This window comes from Lithobates pipiens, unplaced genomic scaffold (assembly GCF_037356315.1).
Source record: "Lithobates pipiens isolate NorthernLeopardFrog02 unplaced genomic scaffold, aLitPip1_a1.2 Scaffold_8, whole genome shotgun sequence".
In the NCBI taxonomy this organism is placed as follows: Eukaryota; Metazoa; Chordata; class Amphibia; order Anura; family Ranidae; genus Lithobates; species Lithobates pipiens.
Genome location: NW_027507903.1, coordinates 53,389,616 through 53,408,684, shown reverse-complemented (window position 1 = coordinate 53,408,684; position 19,069 = coordinate 53,389,616). Strand labels below are relative to the sequence as shown.

At 42.3% G+C, this 19,069-nt stretch overlaps 1 protein-coding gene across 1 annotated transcript in view; it reads right to left on the bottom strand.

Annotated features, from left to right (window-relative positions):
* Positions 1-19,069, bottom strand: part of IQGAP1 (IQ motif containing GTPase activating protein 1) — a 275,070-nt gene that overhangs the window by 124,587 nt on the left and 131,414 nt on the right. Inside the window, exons 6-8 of the mRNA XM_077473422.1 lie at positions 13,462-13,529; positions 8,976-9,089; positions 1,720-1,898 (exon numbers count right to left, since the gene is read on the bottom strand). Of these exons, the coding sequence (XP_077329548.1) occupies positions 1,720-1,898; positions 8,976-9,089; positions 13,462-13,529 (361 nt within the window). The remainder of the gene's footprint in view (positions 1-1,719; positions 1,899-8,975; positions 9,090-13,461; positions 13,530-19,069) is intronic.

Genomic DNA, 19,069 nt, shown 5'->3' with positions numbered 1-19,069 from the left:
CGGCAAACGCTGCTCCCTTATGATCTATTGGTGGACCGTCCCAGACATCCTTACGCCAAGAGCTGGTCTACGGGCATGATGATATCAGTAATAGACCACTGCCCAAGACCGTGGGGGGTGGGGGTTTGGCAGAAGCCACAGCGACTGGTCTTGTGTAAGGAGGCTCAGAGAATTCAGCAAGTATATCTCCCTTCGCCAATCCCCTAGACAAAAACCAGCAGTTAAAGTAATTGTAAAGGCTTGTTTTTTTTTCCAATAAAAAAACAACATGCATGTCATACTCTGTTGCAGTTGATTTGCACAGAGCAGCTTGGATCTTCCTCTTCTCGGGTCCCTCTTTGGGGCTCCTGGATCCTCCCTCCTGTCCCCACAGCAAGTAGCTTGCTATGAGGACACCTGAGCTGAGTCACAGCTTCCCATGTCCATTCAGACATGGAGCTCGCCCACCCTGCCCCCTTTCTCCTGATTGCCCATCTGACTGATTGACAGCAGCAGGAGCCAACCAGGAAAGAGAATCTGGATGGCTCGTGGACATCGTTGGACAGAGAGGGACCTCAGGTAAGTATTAGGAGGGCTACTGCACAAGGAAGGCATTTTATCTTAATGGATAGAATCCATTAAGATAAAAAAAACCTTCTGCCTTTACAGCCCCTATAACCTTTGCAGTGTGAGCACAGGCCCACTGCAAGGGAAAACTTTTTTTTTTTGTTGTTGCCAGAATTGGGATTTAATGAAAGAAGATTTGGTCAGTGGTGGTTGACCTACAAAAATCACTTTAAATAACTATGTTGTTGGTAAGGGGGTTGTAATCAAGTTACAAACTGCTTGGATAATCAGGCAGTGTAATCCTAGGACAGTGATGGCGAACCTTGGCACTCCAGATGTTTTGGAACTACATTTCCCATGATGCTCACGCACTCTACAGTGTACTGGAGCATCATGGGAAATGTAGTTCCAAAACATCTGGGGTGCCAAGGTTCACCATCACTGTCCTAGGACTATCCCGAAGATTAAAGTGCATAAAAAGCCAAAACTTTTTTAGTGAAAACCTGTCAAGTTTCTTTAGAACATTTCCCTTCACTTCCTGTGCTGTAAACATAACAGGAAATAAAACAAAATTTCTCCAACGTGGAGTGACTCCCCACTTAGGGCACATTCACACTAGATGACAGGCTATGGAAGAGATTTTAAGCAAAGCCCAACCCACAAGGAAAAAAAGGCATGGTTGTGGTTTACTGCATGCATACAATATTTTTTTTTCCCAGGTTAGTATATTGCAACATGAATGATAGCATTGCAGTGCTGCAGTGAACAGCACTGTATGGAAATCACAGTGCTATGCCCTGGGATCAGCATAGTGTCGCAATGGCGTCTCAAAGTGCACAACCGTGGCTCCCTACAAAGAACATTTCAATTTTATTCCTGTTTTGGTGACAATTCAAAAAGGAATTTTTAGTTCTGGTGACAGACAAATAAAGAAAGTGCTTCTTCCTAGGAGGGACACAGGCAGTAATAAAAATCTGACAGTTGTTCTAACTCTTCAAAATTGTCCATAACAAAAAAAAAAAAAAAAAAGTTCTGGTTTTAGATACACATTAAATCATTTCGTTACCAAGACATGCAAGCACTTTGCGAAAAACACAAAAAAACAAAAACAAAAAAAAAAAATCGACCTGCTCTTCCAATTAAAAATAGAATTGTTTTAGATATGTCACTCACCCGCTTCTTCGCATTTTCGGTTTTATGCTGCTTTGCTTGATAGAGTGTATCCTGATAGACAGTAGCCAGAGGCTCATTAAGGTTCACCAACATTGCATTGGGATTCTTGAGTGCGGTGAAGGTTTCCGCAGGAACGCCTCGATCCACTGCCTCATTGATTGCAATGACAGCTGCATGCACTGCAGAACATAGAAGAAAAATTCATTTGTGCTCTTCGGACTTAACAAGCAATGGGGGTGATTTACTAAAACTGGACAGTGCAAAATCTGGTGCAGCTCTGCATAGAAACCAATCAGCTTCCGGGTTTTATTGTCAAAGCTAAATTGAACAAGCTGAAGTTAGAAGCCGATTGGCTACCATGCACAGCTGCACCAGAGTTTGCACTCTCTAGTTTTAGTGAATCAACCCCAATATGTCTACTATTTATGATCCTCTATATTGACAATTGCTCCATCTGTAAAATAAAAAGAAAAGTAAAACTAAGAACAGAGATTCCCTTTTGTGAGTCACACATGGCTCACAAAACAATCCAACATTGCTTTTAGCCATAGGATTACATTACTGTCCATCTGAACACCTGCTGTATTACATATGAATCATAAGGCCTAAAGGCACCCTTATGTCTGGAAATGCTGAAAGGAAAAGAAGAAGAAACAGCAATAAAGTATATGGATACAGTCAGAAATTCGGAATAAGTCACTCATAGGTATGAGTAAGCACTCTTGGTAGTGTGAAACGCGTTAGCTATTGCTGCTTTTCTGTGACCCACTTTTGAGTGATTCTGTTTCACGAATAAAAGGCATTTGAATTCATCTTGGAGTGCGGCTGTACAGAGCTTTTCAATCATTTGTAACAAGTACATGCCGTGCCTGCACCTGGGTTTCTCTGTTCTTGGGGGAGCTGCTTCTTGGTTTTGTGAATTCGCCTGGAGCGGTGGTTCTCTCACATTTGATTAGAAGAGCATCTTCTGGTGGTATTCAGGATGCTCGGCTCTCCCCAAGATCTTGATGAAAGGACTGGCATGTCACCCTCATCTAAGCCCCGCAGGCAAAACATGGGTGTAAGACAAGTATAGATCTAACTTTCTCTTTACAGGTAAGTTTTGAATCAGCAATTATCAGGAGAGGGGAAATATGAGGGACAGGGCTCAGACATTTATGTAGACATTGGATTGCATGGCAAGGTCTACTTTAAGACCCAAACAGAAGACATATCCTAAAAAAACACCATCAATGTGGTTACCAAAGATGGTCATGCATGGACAAAAATTCATCTGGTTCAGCAGGGACCGGCTGAATTTCGATCCATGTATGGGCAGACTGGTTGTACAGAAATCAACCAATCGACTTCCGTACAACCAGCCTGTTGGAATACAAAGGTTTAGCTGGAGTGATTCCAGCATCCACCTTGAATGTGTGGATTGGGGGGAATAGTTATTTTTTTTGGGGGGGGGGGGGTTCGCTTATCCGGCTGGTGGAATGGAAAAAAATACTCCTGTATGGGCTGCCTAAGAGTTCTCATTAATTTGACAGCATGTAATAATAGTAATCCTTAAAAGACATGGTTCAACACTGAATTTATACTTGATCTGGCTAGCTAAGGAGCACTGACACCTAAATAATGAATCGATATGGTGTGCAAACATGGTGCAGATTTAAGAAAAAAAAAGAAAAAAAACTGTCCTTCTATAGGAAAACCAGAAATTCTCCCACTGTTGACCTCTCCTTCTGAAAATACTAGCTGTCTGGATGTCATGCTAACCCTCAAGCTTCTACACTGACCTGGACAGGCCAACAGATAGGACGTCCACATTTCGTGACTTTCCTAATCTACATAATTGTTCCACATCAGTGAAGGCACTCAACTAGCATTTTTAGAAGGAAGTTGGCAATAGGAGCTCCTGGATTTCTCTCATGACAAGGTTTCCTTTATTATGCTTCCATACAGAATTTGTCTTACAGTAGAAGTCTACATTTGCCTTGAGTTACAGTACATCTGATAGAAACAACAATTGGGAATGTCTTCTAGGTCAGCCTTTATAATCTAGGGTTCCTCCAGAGGTTGCCGAGTTTCCTTGAGAAATGTATGCCTCTCAGATCATTATCTATTGACACAATTGATCTTTTTAGCTATCTGTAAAGGTAGAGAGTCTTCCTGCTGACCGCAAATGTAATGTTCTGCCATACTGACCATCACATTGCTGTACCGTGCGCTTTAGCTATACAGTAGTTATTAGCAAGGCTTCCCTGAAAAAAGGTTAGGAAAGTCTGTTCTAGGGGAATAGAATGTAATATTTTGGCCCAAGTTTGGTCATATTTAGACTGAAAAATGTATGTACAAATTACACACTGAACCACTCTATCAGTTGGTCAGGCTAGTGGTCACAAATCTAGGTATAGTCACCTTAAGACTCTTGGGGGCCATTTATTGAATGTCACTGCCAGAACCAGTAAAATTAGAGGAGTACAGCCAAAGCTCGTTTGAGGGCTGAAGTCTGCTGTTTGCTGATGTCACAGAGCTGGTCCAGGCTCGGGCAAGATTGTGACAATGGAGTCAGGATCTGCCCACATGCCTGGACCGCCACCTGACTCAGGCTCTCGGCGAGCCACTGAGAGTCTGAGCCGGCCGCTCTCACCCTCTCCCACAGCTCAGCGCTCCAGTGAGCGAGGAGGGGGCAGAACAGAGAGCGGTGACTCAGTCACCAGCTCTCTGCTTACAGAGCCCTGAGAACCAATCAATTGGCGGCGTTCGATCGCTTGGTTCTCAGTGTTAGAGCAGGCAGGGGACCGATGCTGCATCCACCTAGTTAAGCATTAATCTGCAAACAAAAAAATAAAAATATCCCATACATCGCATTTAAACCATGTCCTCCCAGTGTAAGCTTGCCAATCAAACATTTAAGTGTTTTTCATTTGCCAATGTAACACGTGCTTTGTTTTATGTTCCCATACATGAAAAAATATAGCGACGACCATGGTGGGGGAGATTTACTAAAACTGCTGCACACAGAATCTAGTGCAGCTGTGGATAATACCCAATCAGCTTCCAGGTTTTATTGTCAAAGCTGAAGTTAGAAGCTGATTGGTTACTATGCACAGCTGCACCAGATTCTGTGTGCATTGGTTTCAGTAAGAGCCGGTTCACAGCATGACTTGCAGCTCGACTGCCTCAGACGACCTGCACGCGACTTCTGTATAGAAGTCAATGCAAGTCGTCTGAAGTCACTCTAAAAGTAGTAAAGGAACCTTTTTGTAAGTCGGAGCAACTTGAGTCGCTCCTATTAGAACGGTTCCATAGTACAGAACGGGACGAGAAGTCGCCCCTGTATGAACGGACTCTAAATCTCAACCACTGTCACAAGTTTTCGTATATTCCCTTTCAATGGAGAGCCAAAAGGAAAGTAGCTGAAAACGTCCAACTTGGCCACCTGACTTCTCACACAAGGTTCATCTGTTACAGTTCTCAATATATACTTTGTGCAACTATGGAAAGTCTCCTGATTAAGAAAAAAGGCTACAATGTATAAAAAAAAAGTTAAATACATTTAAAGCGGAGTTCTAGTTTTTTTTTATTTTTTTTATTATTATTATTAAAAGTCAACAGCTACAAAAAGTTTAGCTGCTGACTTTTAACAGAAACATACCTGTTCCATGGTCCAGCGATGCGGCTGCACAGAGCCTCGCTCCTCTCTTCGGCTCTGACGGCACCCAGCCATGACAGCTTGAAGCTTCACGGCCAGATTCGCACTGCGCATGTGCAAGTTGCGCTGCGCTCTCCCAGTGGACAGGCAATCTTCAGGGACCTTTCACATGTCCGAAAAGATACCCGAGAGGGAGGGACCACCTAGGAGGCTCGTGGGCAGAAGGAGGAAGTGGGACAGGAAGTGGAACAGGGAGTCCCTCTCTAAAGTAGTCACCCACTACCCATACGGCATGTAAGGGGGGGGGTGCTTAAAGCAGAAGTTCCACTTTAGGGTGGAACTCCGCTTTAATTCTGTAGTATTATAAGCGTTAGTATGACTTTGAATGTATTACTCAGCAAGCTTTTTATTTCAGACATATTTAAACAGAATGGGTTGGGACAGACATTAATGTAAACAAAACACCACAAAGGAAAAGACTATGTATTGGCTGTGGAATTGAAATTATATTATTACACCATTGTTTGAGTCTTCTAAACAATCATTTAAGTGTAGTTTTGAACATAACAGAAGGCTCTAGAAAACCCATTGTGCTGGATAGTTTATGGCATTATCTGGGCAAGTAATCACTGTTCTCCTGCTGGATGCAAAGAATAGGGACAATTGGCAAACTTCCTAAACTGCCTGAAGAGTAATTTGTATATTTAACCCTGATGATTAGCTCCAGGAATACTTTCTAACTAGATGATGAAAGCAAGTAGTCTGTAAACAGAGTCCAGTGAAAAGAAATTGATAGCAAACATCAGAGCTTCTGAGAACCTCTCAAGCACATTAATAAATGTTATTGCAGCTGCTGGAAGTTTGCTTGATGCTGTATGATTACCAGACCAGCGGATGCGATCTGCATTAATGCACTCCATGCAAGGAAACAGTTAGCTAATTGGAGCAAATAAGCTAAGCAAAGTGTGAGAGGAGGGTCTAGCGCAGACTTTAACCTTTTCAACACAGAGGATACCTTGGATTAACTTCCCGGTCTCAGGGAACTTCTGATATAAAATGACCAGATCTAGATCTCATGATACATTAATGTAATGGTCAACGGGAAGAATGCTTCTTTCCCTTGTGGTAATTTTTCCAATAAAATTTTAAATGGGACGCCCACTGGTAAAAAGGAGTAGTATTTACCCTATAAATAAGGGGGGTGTTGTCCAAGGACAACTACTGATAAACGTAAAAAAGAAATAAAAAAAAACACAATAGACACTGTACACAAAAATGAGTTTACTACAAATTTATTGAGCAATAGGCTCAAATAGTACAAGTATAATCACCAAAACTATCCCCATAAAGCCTAACAACCACCTGAGTCCCCCCAAAGGACTCCACCCAGACTAGAACCTAGGACTACCCTTACAAAAGGGGAAAGAAAAAGAGCCCATCCTCCCCCCACACACCAGAGGGCCCTAAATCACCCCAACAAAACTCAGAGGTAGCACTCATAAACACCGAGGCGGTCAACATATAGCACATACCCACTAAACCAGTCAAAAAGGGTCAGTCAATAGAGGACAAAAAAAAAAAAAAAAAAGCCCTACAGCTGCAATAGGAGCTCAGATTTCAAAAATCGGCGTCCAGCTACTGTGCTGGTTACATAAGATGTATGAAAGAGCCTTATCTATGACAGTCAGACTATAAACTGATAAGATAATCCATGATGGTATGTGTGAGAGATCACATATTTAGCAGTTAAATCTGTGTTGAAGCATTACTAGGGAGCGTGCCGATAACAGAGTTTGGAGGCCTGACAGAGGAGAGTGATAGAACAGGGAGGTTCTCAACCTGTCAGTAGTACCATCAGGGAATACTTAATCCCATGTGTGGATGTCATACGTACTCATGGTCCCCTGTTTATGCTCCCCTCCAGGTGATTAAAGTCCGCTCTACTGTTCCCAAAGAACACAGCTCTCCTTTGTGTAATGAAATCCTTCCAGGATTCACATGCTGTGTGATGATCGACTGTTCCAGTCGTGTATCACTGGTCTGTCAAATCTTCTGTGTATGATTGAGTCCTAATTGATTCCAGATACTCCACTGCTGTGCGCCATGTGCTGTTCAGCTGATCTAGGGGGTGTCCTGACAAAGTTTTGCCCCCTGGGACGAAACAGGTAGATGCAGAAATCCCCCCCCCCTTATCATCTGGCCCATCAACCCCATCTTTTCAGAAAGCTCAAGCATTTCCATCGTGGCTCAATCAGCTGACTGTGTATTGAAGAGACCAGCCACCTACGATTGGATCAGCTGAACAGCGGACTTTAATCACATGGAGGGGAGCATAAATGGAGGACCGTGAGTACTTATGACATCCACACATGGCATGAAGTATTCACTGATGGTACTACTGACAGGTTTAGGTTACCTGGTTGTTGTTGGGCTTTATGGGGATAGTATGGGCGATTATGCTTGTACTATTTGAGCCTATTGCTCAATAAATTTGTAGTAAACTCATTTTGGTGTGTAGTGTTTTTATATTTTTTTTATATTTATCATTGGGAATAATTACCCCCTAACAGACAGCTAAAAAGATCAGTGGTGTCAGTGGGAACTTATCTAACAGGCATAAATTGCCTATTGCTCAGGGAACACCTGAGCAACTTCTGGAGGAACCCTAGAATTCCATGGAACACTGGTTGGGAAACCCTGGGCTAGTGTTATGCATTTGTACAATGAGGTTACCATCAATGCCCACTAATCTAATATCTGCTTCCACTCTGTGCAAGAACACAAAATACCAGTGAGGAACATATTTTTATTTCACTACTTTGTATATAAAGTTAAGCTGCTCTCCAATGGGCTGAACAAGAGAAAAATCGATCAATTCCTAAACCGCACAGATAGAGGAAGTCTCGCTGCTGGCTACAGTGTTCAGTAGGGACCTCTCCAGTGGAAGCTGAATATCTGGATCAGGGATCTCCACACTATGGCCCTCCAGCTGTTGTGGAACTACACGTCCCATTAAGGCATTGTAAAACTGACATTCATACACGACTAGGCATGATGTGAATTGTAGAATTGTTGTCCTGAACAACTGGAGGGCCCCTGATCTGGATATAGGCAGGGTTTGGTTGCAAACTTTACAACCAGCTCCTTTAAAAAAAAGTCAACTGAAAGATAAACTTTTGTGGAGCATTATTTTTTGTAGCGCAAGTGAGGCAACCCACAGCTCAAATTTCAGCAGATACTGACCCATTTATGTCAACAGGAGCTAGCGCTTTAAACAGACCGTGGTGCCCAAGGTGGTTAGGAGGAGCTCCTAATCCTGTAGCACTGTGATTGGATGCACAACGCTGACATCATTGGGAGCCTGTCCTACCAGCTCCTGATTCCCAGTAGTTGACTGTAAACTGTAGCTCAATCACAGTTTTGGAGATGGAGCGCACACCAAAACAAGACTGCAATGAAAATATGTGGCAACAGGGCATTAAGGCGCTGACACATATATGCATAATACGGTCATAAAAAAAGTTAATAAGTAAAAGTTAGCTCGCTTTTCATGCAGGTTAAGTCTAAATACTAGCAGCCATCTACAATGGAAAAAAATACAACAGTCTGTACTCACATGCAGCTTCATCCACCGACAGCTCACTGGCCAAGATTCCCCCAATTTTGCCAAATGCTGGCATTTGAATGCCATACTTCTCCAGCTCACTCTTCATGATATCAATCTCTTCCGCTGTAAATACACCAAAAACAATAGAAAGAACAATGAGATATTTTGTTTCCACACATCTTCAAAAACAGATCTTGGTGTAACCAGGAAAAACATTTTTTTCTCCTATTATTTTTCAATACTATAGTTAAACGCCCAATTGTTGCTCAATAGTACATACATTGTAAAAATGTAGGTTACATAAAAATATAGTTTTTTTTTAAATATAGGTTACTTTTTTGTGTAATGGTGGTTCTAGTACCACTCTATATTTCATATCCCTGGCAGCAACCTGAACATAAACATAGCTGCTACAGTATCTGTATAAGTACAGCGGACTCTCTCACCTCCTACACATTCAACTACCTACTACTCCTTGTTAAATGGGATTTTAGGGTGCTGCTCAATTGCAATTAAAAAGAGAGAGAAGGAAAAAAATAAATAAAATATATATATATATATATATATATATATATATATATTTATATATTTATATATTACACACACACATATATTTTTTTCTTTTTTTCTTATGCAATTTCAATTTGTGTGATGCATACACAATGAAGCTACAACTGGGACATTTCATTTGCAAATGATAATCTATTTCAGTTAGATGCAAAATTTCAAAGCATTATTCATCAAATTGTGTTTTTATTATTATTATTATTATTATTATAATAATACAGGTTTTATATAGCGCCATCAGTTTGAGCAGCGCTTAACAAAATAAAGGCAGACATTACAGTTACATTACAATTTGGTACAAGAGGAATCAGAGGGCCCTGCTCATTAGAGCTTACAATCTAAAAATTACTCTGGAATGAAACAACAAAGTATACAAGTTTGCATGTATTTTAGGGAACATTTATTTATAGACTTTAAGTACACTATATTGCCAAAAGTATTGGGACACCTGCCTTTACGCGCAAATGATCTTTAGTAGCATCCCAGTCTTAGTCCATCGGGTTCAATATTGAGTTTGCCCACCCTTTGCAGCTATAACAGCTTCAACTCTTCTGGGAAGGCTGTCCACAAGGATTAGGAGTGTGTCTATGGGAATGTTTGACCATTCTTCCAGAAGCGCATTTGTGAGGTCAGGCACTGATATTGGACGACAAGGCCTGGCTTGCAGTCTCCGCTCTAATTCATCCCAAAGGTGCTCTATCGAGTTGACTGTGCAGGCCAGTCAAGATCCTCCACCCCAAAGTCGCTCATTCATGCAATTATGGACCTTGCTTTCTGCACTGGTCCAAATAATTTGGTGGAGGGGGTATTATGGTGTAGGGTTGTTTTTCAGGGGTTGGGCTTTGCCCCTTAGTTCCAGTGAAGGAAACTCTTAAAGCGTTTGCATACCAAAACATTTTGGACAATTTCAGGCTCCCAAATTTGTGGGAACAGTTTGGGGATGGCCCGTTCCTGTTCTAAAATGGCTGCGCACCAGTGCACAAAGCAAGGTCCATAAAGACATGAATTAGCGAGTTTGGGGAAGAGGAACTTGACTGGCCTGCACGGAGTCCCGACCTCAACCAGATTAACACCTTTGGGATGAATTAGAGTGGAGACTGCGTGCCAGGTCTTCCCATACAACATCAGTGCCCATAGACACACACTCTTAAACCTTGTGGACAGCCTTCCCAGAAGAGTTAAAGCTTTTATAGTGGCAAAGGGTGGGCCAACTCAATAGTGAACCCTACCGACCAAGACTGGGATGCCATTAACCTCCCTGGCGGTACGATTATTTAGGATTTTAGGTGTTAAAAGCGGTAGAATTATTTTTCATGAAAATTTGGCGTTTTATATTGTAGGTCTGTAATTCTTAGGAATAACTCACTTAAATCTGTCTAAACCAGAGTCTAGCAGACATCCCGGGTATGATAAAGTTTGAAAAATGAAATCATTAATTATAATATAATAAATAACTATAAATAATTATACCAAATAATAATAGAACAATAATAAAAATTATTCAATAATGTAATCAAATAAAAAACACTGAAATTTGCTCAGTTGCAGAATTGTCACTGTCATTACTTTTCAGTATTTGATGACGGATCTCCCCACAAATCACAATCACTTTATTCTGCGAGTGATTACAATTTATTATCGCTGTTTTCTAGCTGGTCTAAAATCATTTTTGATATAAAGTGACAGTTTTGGTTGCTATGGACAATATCCAGTTTCCAAGCATAAAGAACAGTTTTTATAATCTAAAACTGCATGCAGGACACTGGGCAGACCAGGGACAAAGGGGGTGTGAAATTATTACATACAGCAATGTAATCTGTAAGATTACATTATACTGTACGTAATGTGTGTGTTTCACTTTTTGAATTTGGCGCCGATCTCCGTCCCCGTGCGTCGCAACGCTCGCAGGGAACGGAGATCGGCTCCGTGATACATCGAGCGGAGGGCGAGCCGCTCGTACAGCCTGGATCCAAGTGAGAAGGTAAGTAAACCTCCTCCTGGATTCAGCGATGCGGTCCCCGAGTCTGGCTCGGGGTTACCGCTTTTGGTATAAAACTTCCACCCCGAGCCAGACTCGGGAATACCGCCAGGGGGGGGGGGGTTAAAGTTCATGTGCGTGTAAAAGCAGGCGTCCCAATACTTCTGACAATATAGAGTAATTCAAATTCATCTGAGATTTCAGCTTAAAGCGGGAGACCGCGTTTTTTTTTTTTTTTTTTTTTTTTAAAAGCCAGCAGCTACAAACACTGCAGCTGCTGACTTTTAAAATAGTGAAACTTACCTGTCCAGCGCGCCCACGATGTCGGCACCCAAAGCCGATCTCTCGATCGTCTCTCGGGTGCTGCCGCCACCATCTTGGGTATGAGAATCAGGAAGTGGAGCCTTTCGGCTTCATTTCCCGGTTCCCTACTGCGCATGCGCGAGTCGCGCTGCGCAATAAGGATGGACCCGCTGCCTCTGGGATCTGTGTGTTTCCCAGCAGGCAGCGGGGGACTTTTGGAAAGGGGCGTAATCTACGCCCCTTTCCGCAGAGAGCTATCCCGGAAGTGGGTGCAGATACCTGTACTGTACAGGTACCTGCACCCCCCTCCCCCCTGAAAGGTGCCAATTGTGGCGCCGGAGGGGGGGGGGGGGGGATTCCAATGAGCGGAAGGTCCACTTTAGGGTGGACCTCCGCTTTAAGATGAAAAGGATCCAGTATTATGCATTATTTTTATTTAACTGTTTAAGGGACATTTATTTATATTAAAACCAGTTCATCTATAAAAGAGAAACAAATCACCTAAGGGCCGGTTCCCACTGCGGGCGATGCGAGGCGACACCGACTTGCCTCGCCGCGACCTGCCGCGACCTCAGCGGCGACTTGCAAATGACTTCTGTATAGAAGTCAATGCAAGTCGCCCGAGGTCGTCCAAAAGTAGTACAGGAACCTTTTTTCTGAGTCGGAGCGACTCAAGTCGCTCCTCTCAGAACGGTTCCATTGTACAGAACGGGGGCGACTTGTCAGATCGCGGCGAGGCAAGTCGTGTCGCCTCGCATCGCCCGCAGTGTGAACCGGCCCTAACAGTTTGTGAAAGAATACTCGGATCTGTCAGATCACAGACTGCGCTACAGAGGCTATGATGAGATACAGGCGGAGATGGAAGGACCCACACTCAGTGTTGCCACCCCTAGAAATCACAACCCCTAAGGGTGCGATCAGTATCAGAAACGTTTTTATTTTAGTAAGGGGTCCGGCAAACCTAACAGTTTGTGTTTCCCAAGTGGCAAGATGACAGCAAGAAACAATGCTCTTGCACTCTTCCAGCTGAGTTTTTAATCAACCCTCTTTTAAATGTGCACCAACTAGCATTACAGTCTCCTAATAGTTTCAAATGTTAAAGTGACATGTCTAAAGCCAGCCATAGATAAGTTGCAGGAAAGAAAAATCGCTCAATTTCCCCATCAACACAGCCATTGTTGATAGGAGAATCAGTCCTGTGGACTTGCTGTGTTCTCCCAGCAGGGGAGGGAGGTGCCGTCCCTGCCGGGAGAACATGAACGTTTATATGCCCGTAAAGGTAGGCGTCCCAATATAGTGCATATGCATGTCTTAGGACTGACAGAAAGACCCAACAGTACTACCTACGTGGTAGATACTAATTGCAGAAATAAATCTTTCATTTATTAAAGTTGAGAGTAATGTTTAGTAATCCTCAGCACTAGGTTAACAAACCTCTAGTAGTCTGCTAGCCAAGTAAGCCCTATAGTTATTATAACCCCTTCAACTTTACTACGGACTCGTTAAAAAAAAACAGAAGTCAGCAAAAGGAGGAGACTGCTGAGCAAGATTCACATACATGCATAGAAATACAATCAACATGCACGCCTAACAGATAAACTGTCTAATACATTTTTAGACACACAAAACAATTCAGTGAATACTGACCTGTAAATTCGACCTTCCCGTACAAGTCCTGGATCTGCGGGGCCAAGCCAAGTTTAAACAGATATAAACTGCAAAAGAAAAAGAGAAAAAAAAATCAAGTAATCAAGACAAGTATCAGAAGAAGAGACCTAGCTACTACCAGCTCCGGGTCTTCTCAAGGAATAAGCAGTTCTTACATATAGTGCCGCCAATAGTGGCAGCTTTTTTTTTATTTATTTCCAGTTCCTCTCATGTACTCCAAAATGACAAAAAATACATAAAATAAAGCCAAGGTAAAAGCTGTTGAGCGATAGAGCTCACTGGTGTTCTCAACGACAAATCCCAAATACACTTGTTGCAACAAGGGACAAAACCACAAGAAATTTTTTTTATGGAAAAAATAAATAAAAAGCGATAATTAATAAACAAAGACAATGACCCAGAACTGCCGGCTAATGAGCTGTCAGTTTCTCGCTTAATGAGCAATGAAAAAGTGGAAAACAGCGGGGCCTTTTACAGGCTTGTCGATGATGCATTAAAAGACCATTAGACTTGGGTCTTCCATTTGCAAAATCGAAACCTGTGAAAACATCAGTGCAGAGATAAATAACGGTCAGTAATTATTCAAGTAAAGCTACCTATACCCGGGGTATATGATCCTTCATTTTCAAATGAATGTACTGGAAATAAAAGCTTTTTAAACGTGATTTATTTTACATAAAGCCAACACAGTACCCAACATTTGTAGAGAACATAGAATCATTTATTATTATCATTGTACAGGATTTATATAGTGCCAACAGTTTGCGCAGCCCTTTACAATATAAAGGGAGATAATAGACCAACAGTACAATTCAATAAAAGAGGGTTAGAAGGGCCCTGCTCCTACGAGTTTACAATCTAAGAGGGAGGGGCTGGTGAAACAAAAAGGTAGTGACTGAGGTATGAACTGATGATGGAAGTAGAAGATTTATTTGTTAGCTGGAGGCAAGATAGGCCTCCCTGAAGAAATTAGTTTTCAAGGAGCGCCTAAAAGTGGACAGAGTAGGAGATAACCAGACAGATTGGGGTAGTGAGTTCCAGAGGATGGGAGAGGCTCTGGAGAAGTCCTGGAGACTAGCATGGGAGGAGGAGATAAGGGAGCTAGAGAGCAGAAGGTCTTGGGAGGACTAGTGAGGCCGGTTTGGGTGATATTTGGAGAGAAGATTGGTGATATAGCTGAGCAGAATTGTAAATACCTTTGTATGTTATTGTTAGTGTTTTGAATTTTATTTGTTGGGCAATGAAAAGCCAGTGCAGGGATTGGCAGAGAGGGGTGATGGACACAGAGCGGTCAGTATGGTGGATGAGTCTGGCAGCGACATTCAGGAAAGACTGAAGAGGGGATAGCTTGTGCAGAGGTAGACCAATGAGGAGGGAGTTACAATAGTCAAGGCGAGCGATAACTAGGGAGGGAATAAGTTGCTTAGTGAGGTCAACAATTAGAAAGGGTTGTATTTTGGAAATGTTTCGGAGGTGAAGCCTGCACAATTTGGATAGTGACTGCATTTGGGGCTGAAAGGATAGGTCAGAGTCTAGGATTGCACCTAGAACCCTGGCATGAGGAGAGGGACTGATGGTTGTATTATTGATCTTGATGAAGAAGTTGGTCGGGGGTGGGAAGGGGGGGTCAGTGGGTGGATGAAAAATTATGAGCTTGGTTTTAGAAAGATTGAGTTTGAGAAGTGGTGTGACATTCATGCTGATCTGTCATTTAGTAAGTTGGTAATGCAAGAGGAGACTAAAGGAGTGAGGTGAGGAGTTAGATAGATCTGTGTGACTGGTACTGGAAGCCATGGGAGTTTATTAACAGACCAAGAGAGGGGGTCCAAGGATAGAACCTTAAGGTACTCCTACAGAAAGAGGAAGTGGAGAGGAGGAAACAGAGTTATAGGTCACAATGAAGGAGCAATGTGATAGGTAGGAGGAGAGCCAGGAGAGAGCAGTCTTGAAGGCCAAGAGAGGAGTTTTTTGAGGAGGAGGGGATGGTCAACAGTATCAAAGGCTGCAGCGAGGTTGAGTAGTACGAGTATGGAGTAGTGGGCATTGGTTTAAGCGTTTAGTAGGTCATTAGTGAGCTTCAGTAGGGCCGTTTCAGTGGCATGTAGCAAGCAAAAGCCGGACTGTAAGGGGCAAGAAGCTTGTGTTCAGTGAGGTAGGAGCTAAGACAGTTGTAGACTAAGCATTCTAAAAGCTTTGACGCAAACGGGAGCAAGGAGATGGGTCTTAAGTTGTTTAGGCTGGTGGGGTCCAGTGAGGGCTTTTTAAGTTTGGGGGTGATCAGGGAATGTTTTAGGAAAGGAGGGGAGGGGAAGGTGCCAGTAGAGAAGGAGAGATTGAAGATGTGAGTGAGGTAGCAGAAGATAGAAGAAGAGGGTGACCATAGTTAGTAGATGTGAGGGAACAGGATCCAGGGGACAGGTGATAAGACGGGCTTCTGAGAAAACTTTAGAGACCTCTTCAGTAATAGCAAGGTCAAAAGAGGGCAGTGTTGAGCGGATTCCTCCAGGGTATGTTAAGTGGGTTAGATGTCTGTGCAATGGAGATGTACCCACGAATTGCATCAATCTTGTTTTTGAAGTGATTGGCAATCTCATGAGCAGCGAGCGAGTTACTGTGTGGAGATGGTGGTGAAGAAAGTAGAGAGTTAAAAGTAGAGAAGAGACGATGAGGATTGGAGTACAGAGTATTAATGAGGGTGACAAAGTAAGCTTGTTTGGCTGCATAGAGGGAGGAATTGTATTTTAAGAAGGCAGATTTTTATTGGGCAAATGCATGCTGGGATTTGGTTTTACTCCACACTCGCTGCAGTGCTCGGCTATGTTTCTTAAGTTTTCTTGTGTCGTCAGTCTGCCAAGGTTGTAATTATTGGGGCCTGACAATCATAAATCAGTAAATGCCCTTGGGATGCAACCTAATGTCTCTATCACAGTCATCACACTCTAAGGCCAGTTTGTGGCCTGTGTTATTGGGTTTTGGGAGGGGATAAAGCACTCAGGAGAATATAAAAACAGAGTTCATATACTGTTGGGATTTTGGACCCAGGACTCCTAGATAGTAGGGGGCTAACAAGTCATGGTGTTCTCAGGTATGTACACATTTCCTAATTCATAAGAAAAAGTTCCTAGATTATCTATGGCCAAAGAAGAGTAGAAGGGAGTCCATCGAAAATGTCTAACCCAACTGTTTGATCTTTTGTCTTTTTGTATTTTTAGTTAATCTTATGAAATCGTTTCTGCCTATGGCACGTAAATTATTTATGCTAAAATTATTTATGCTAGAGTATATATCTTAACATATATCTTTCCACCACTACAGTGCTAAGATGCTGCCATCAGTGTCACACAATCATAGTCTGAATATTTTTATTTTTTATTTTTATAGTCATCCCATTGATAAACTATGTCTAGATCATCAAAATTAAAAGCAGGATTCGTTACAATTATAGTCATTATTAATATTACGGAACTCCAATAGTCAAACAGGATGCATTTTTAAAATGAGGAGCTGCCAAATTTACTAAATAACACCCAGTTAACGTGTATAGCATGTGTTTCCTCTTCTACTCCCAAGCAGAATCTTCTCGCTCTGCCACAAACACCCTGGAGGAAAGAAAGAAGCCACCACACACCTATGACGTCACAATACAACCACAAAGACAGTTCCTGCCTGTAGGACTTACCATCTAATGCATTTCACCCAATAGGGCTTAGTCATAGAAATGAAAAGTTGTGTCTCTTTTCTTGCCATTGCACAGAATCGAATTTGTGAGTTACACATATCCACTGCATCTTGGTAGTCTAAAGTCCTCAGCTTCATACTTTGCCCAAGTTGCTGGGATTGTTTTACTAAATGCAAATAGGCCGTTCACTTTGCAATGGGCTCTTACAATAGTGAATGTGGTAAAAATTCACTTTGCAAAGAATTCTAAATAATGGGCAAGGGGAAAAAAAAAAAAAAAAAGAGAGAAGTATCACTAGGCTAAAAGAAAATTCCTGTGCAAAGTGAAAAATGTATTTGCCTGTAGTAATTCATCCCTAATGACTCAAAGCAAGAGGATCAGCATGGCAGATAGGCAATTAACATTTTTAGAAGCAAGGCTCAGCAGTAGCAGCCTTTGTTTCTTTTATGATAGACTTTATTTAACCACTTGACATCTGCCCTATGCGTGTATATATACACGTGATTCTGCATATTTCTGCCTGCGGGGGCGTGCGCAAATGCCACTGCTGGGCCACTTCTGCTGTGATTCCCAATGTCCTCCCGGCACCTGCCATTCATTGGTAAACAAGGCAGAACGGGGATCTACCCATGTAAACAAGGCAGATCACCGTTCTGAAGGGGGGATTTTGTGTTTTGGGAATAAAATCCATCTCTTCCACTAGAAAAGCAGCACATACAGTACACATAAAACACTGGCCAGGCACAGCGTGAACCCTTCAATCTCCCTAGATCTTTAGCCCCTTCCCAGCCAGTGTCTGTAGTGCAGTGACCGTGCATATTGTTAGCACTGATCACTGTATTCGTGTCACTGGTTCTCGCAAAGCGTCAAGAGTATCAGTTAGTGTCAGATTGTTCACCGCATCATGGAAGCGCTATAAGTCGCTAATCGCTACCATTACTAAAAAAATATATATAACAATTCCATAAATATATCCCATTGTTTGCAGGTGCTATAATCTTAACGTAAACCAATCAATATATGTTTATTAGGATTTTTTTTTTTTATATACTAAAAACATGTAGCAGAATATATATTGGCCTAAATTTATGAAGAAATTCGATTTTTTTTTTTAAAAATTACTGGCTATGTTTTATAGCAGAAAGTAAAAAAAAAAAAAAATATATATATATTTTTTTTTAAATTGTCTTTTTTTTTTATAGTGCAAAAAAAAAAATGCAGTGGTGATGAAACACCACCAAAAGAAAGCTCTATTTGGGGGGGGGGGGGGGGGGGGGATTATATACTTTTTGTTGGGTACAGCGTAGCATGACCGTGCAATTGTCAGTTAAAATAACGCAGTGACATATAGCAAAAGGTGGACTGGTCATTGGGGGGGGGGGGGGGGGGGTGGGTTAAATCTGCTGGAGGTCAAGTGGTTAAAATAAGAAAGGAAGTATAGCTTAGGCATTTGATGGGGAGGTGAGTTAAAGCATTATCTTGGAGTTACATGTTTCTCTTGTCATCTGGAGGTCCTCCTAGTTTTTCCTAGTCAGATTGCCTGTATGAGCTACCGGATCTATGTTTTCCTAAGACTCCTTTCACACTGGAGCGGCGGTAAAATGCCGCTATTTTTAGCGGCGCTATTTGGCCACTAGCGGGGTGCTTTTACCCCCCTGCTAGCAGCCGAGAAAGGGTTAAAATCGCTGCAAAGCCGGCGGTATAGCCGTGCTGCCCCATTGATTTCAATGGTGTATTCACCGCTCCAAAGATGCTGCTAGCAGGACTTATTTTACCATCCTGCCAGCACACCGCTCCAGTGTGAAAGCCCTCAGACTTTTACACTGGAGTGAATGGAGCGGCTCTTTCAGGGTGCTTTGCAGGCACTATTTTTTAGCGCTGTAGCGCCTGCAAAGCGCCCCAGTGTAA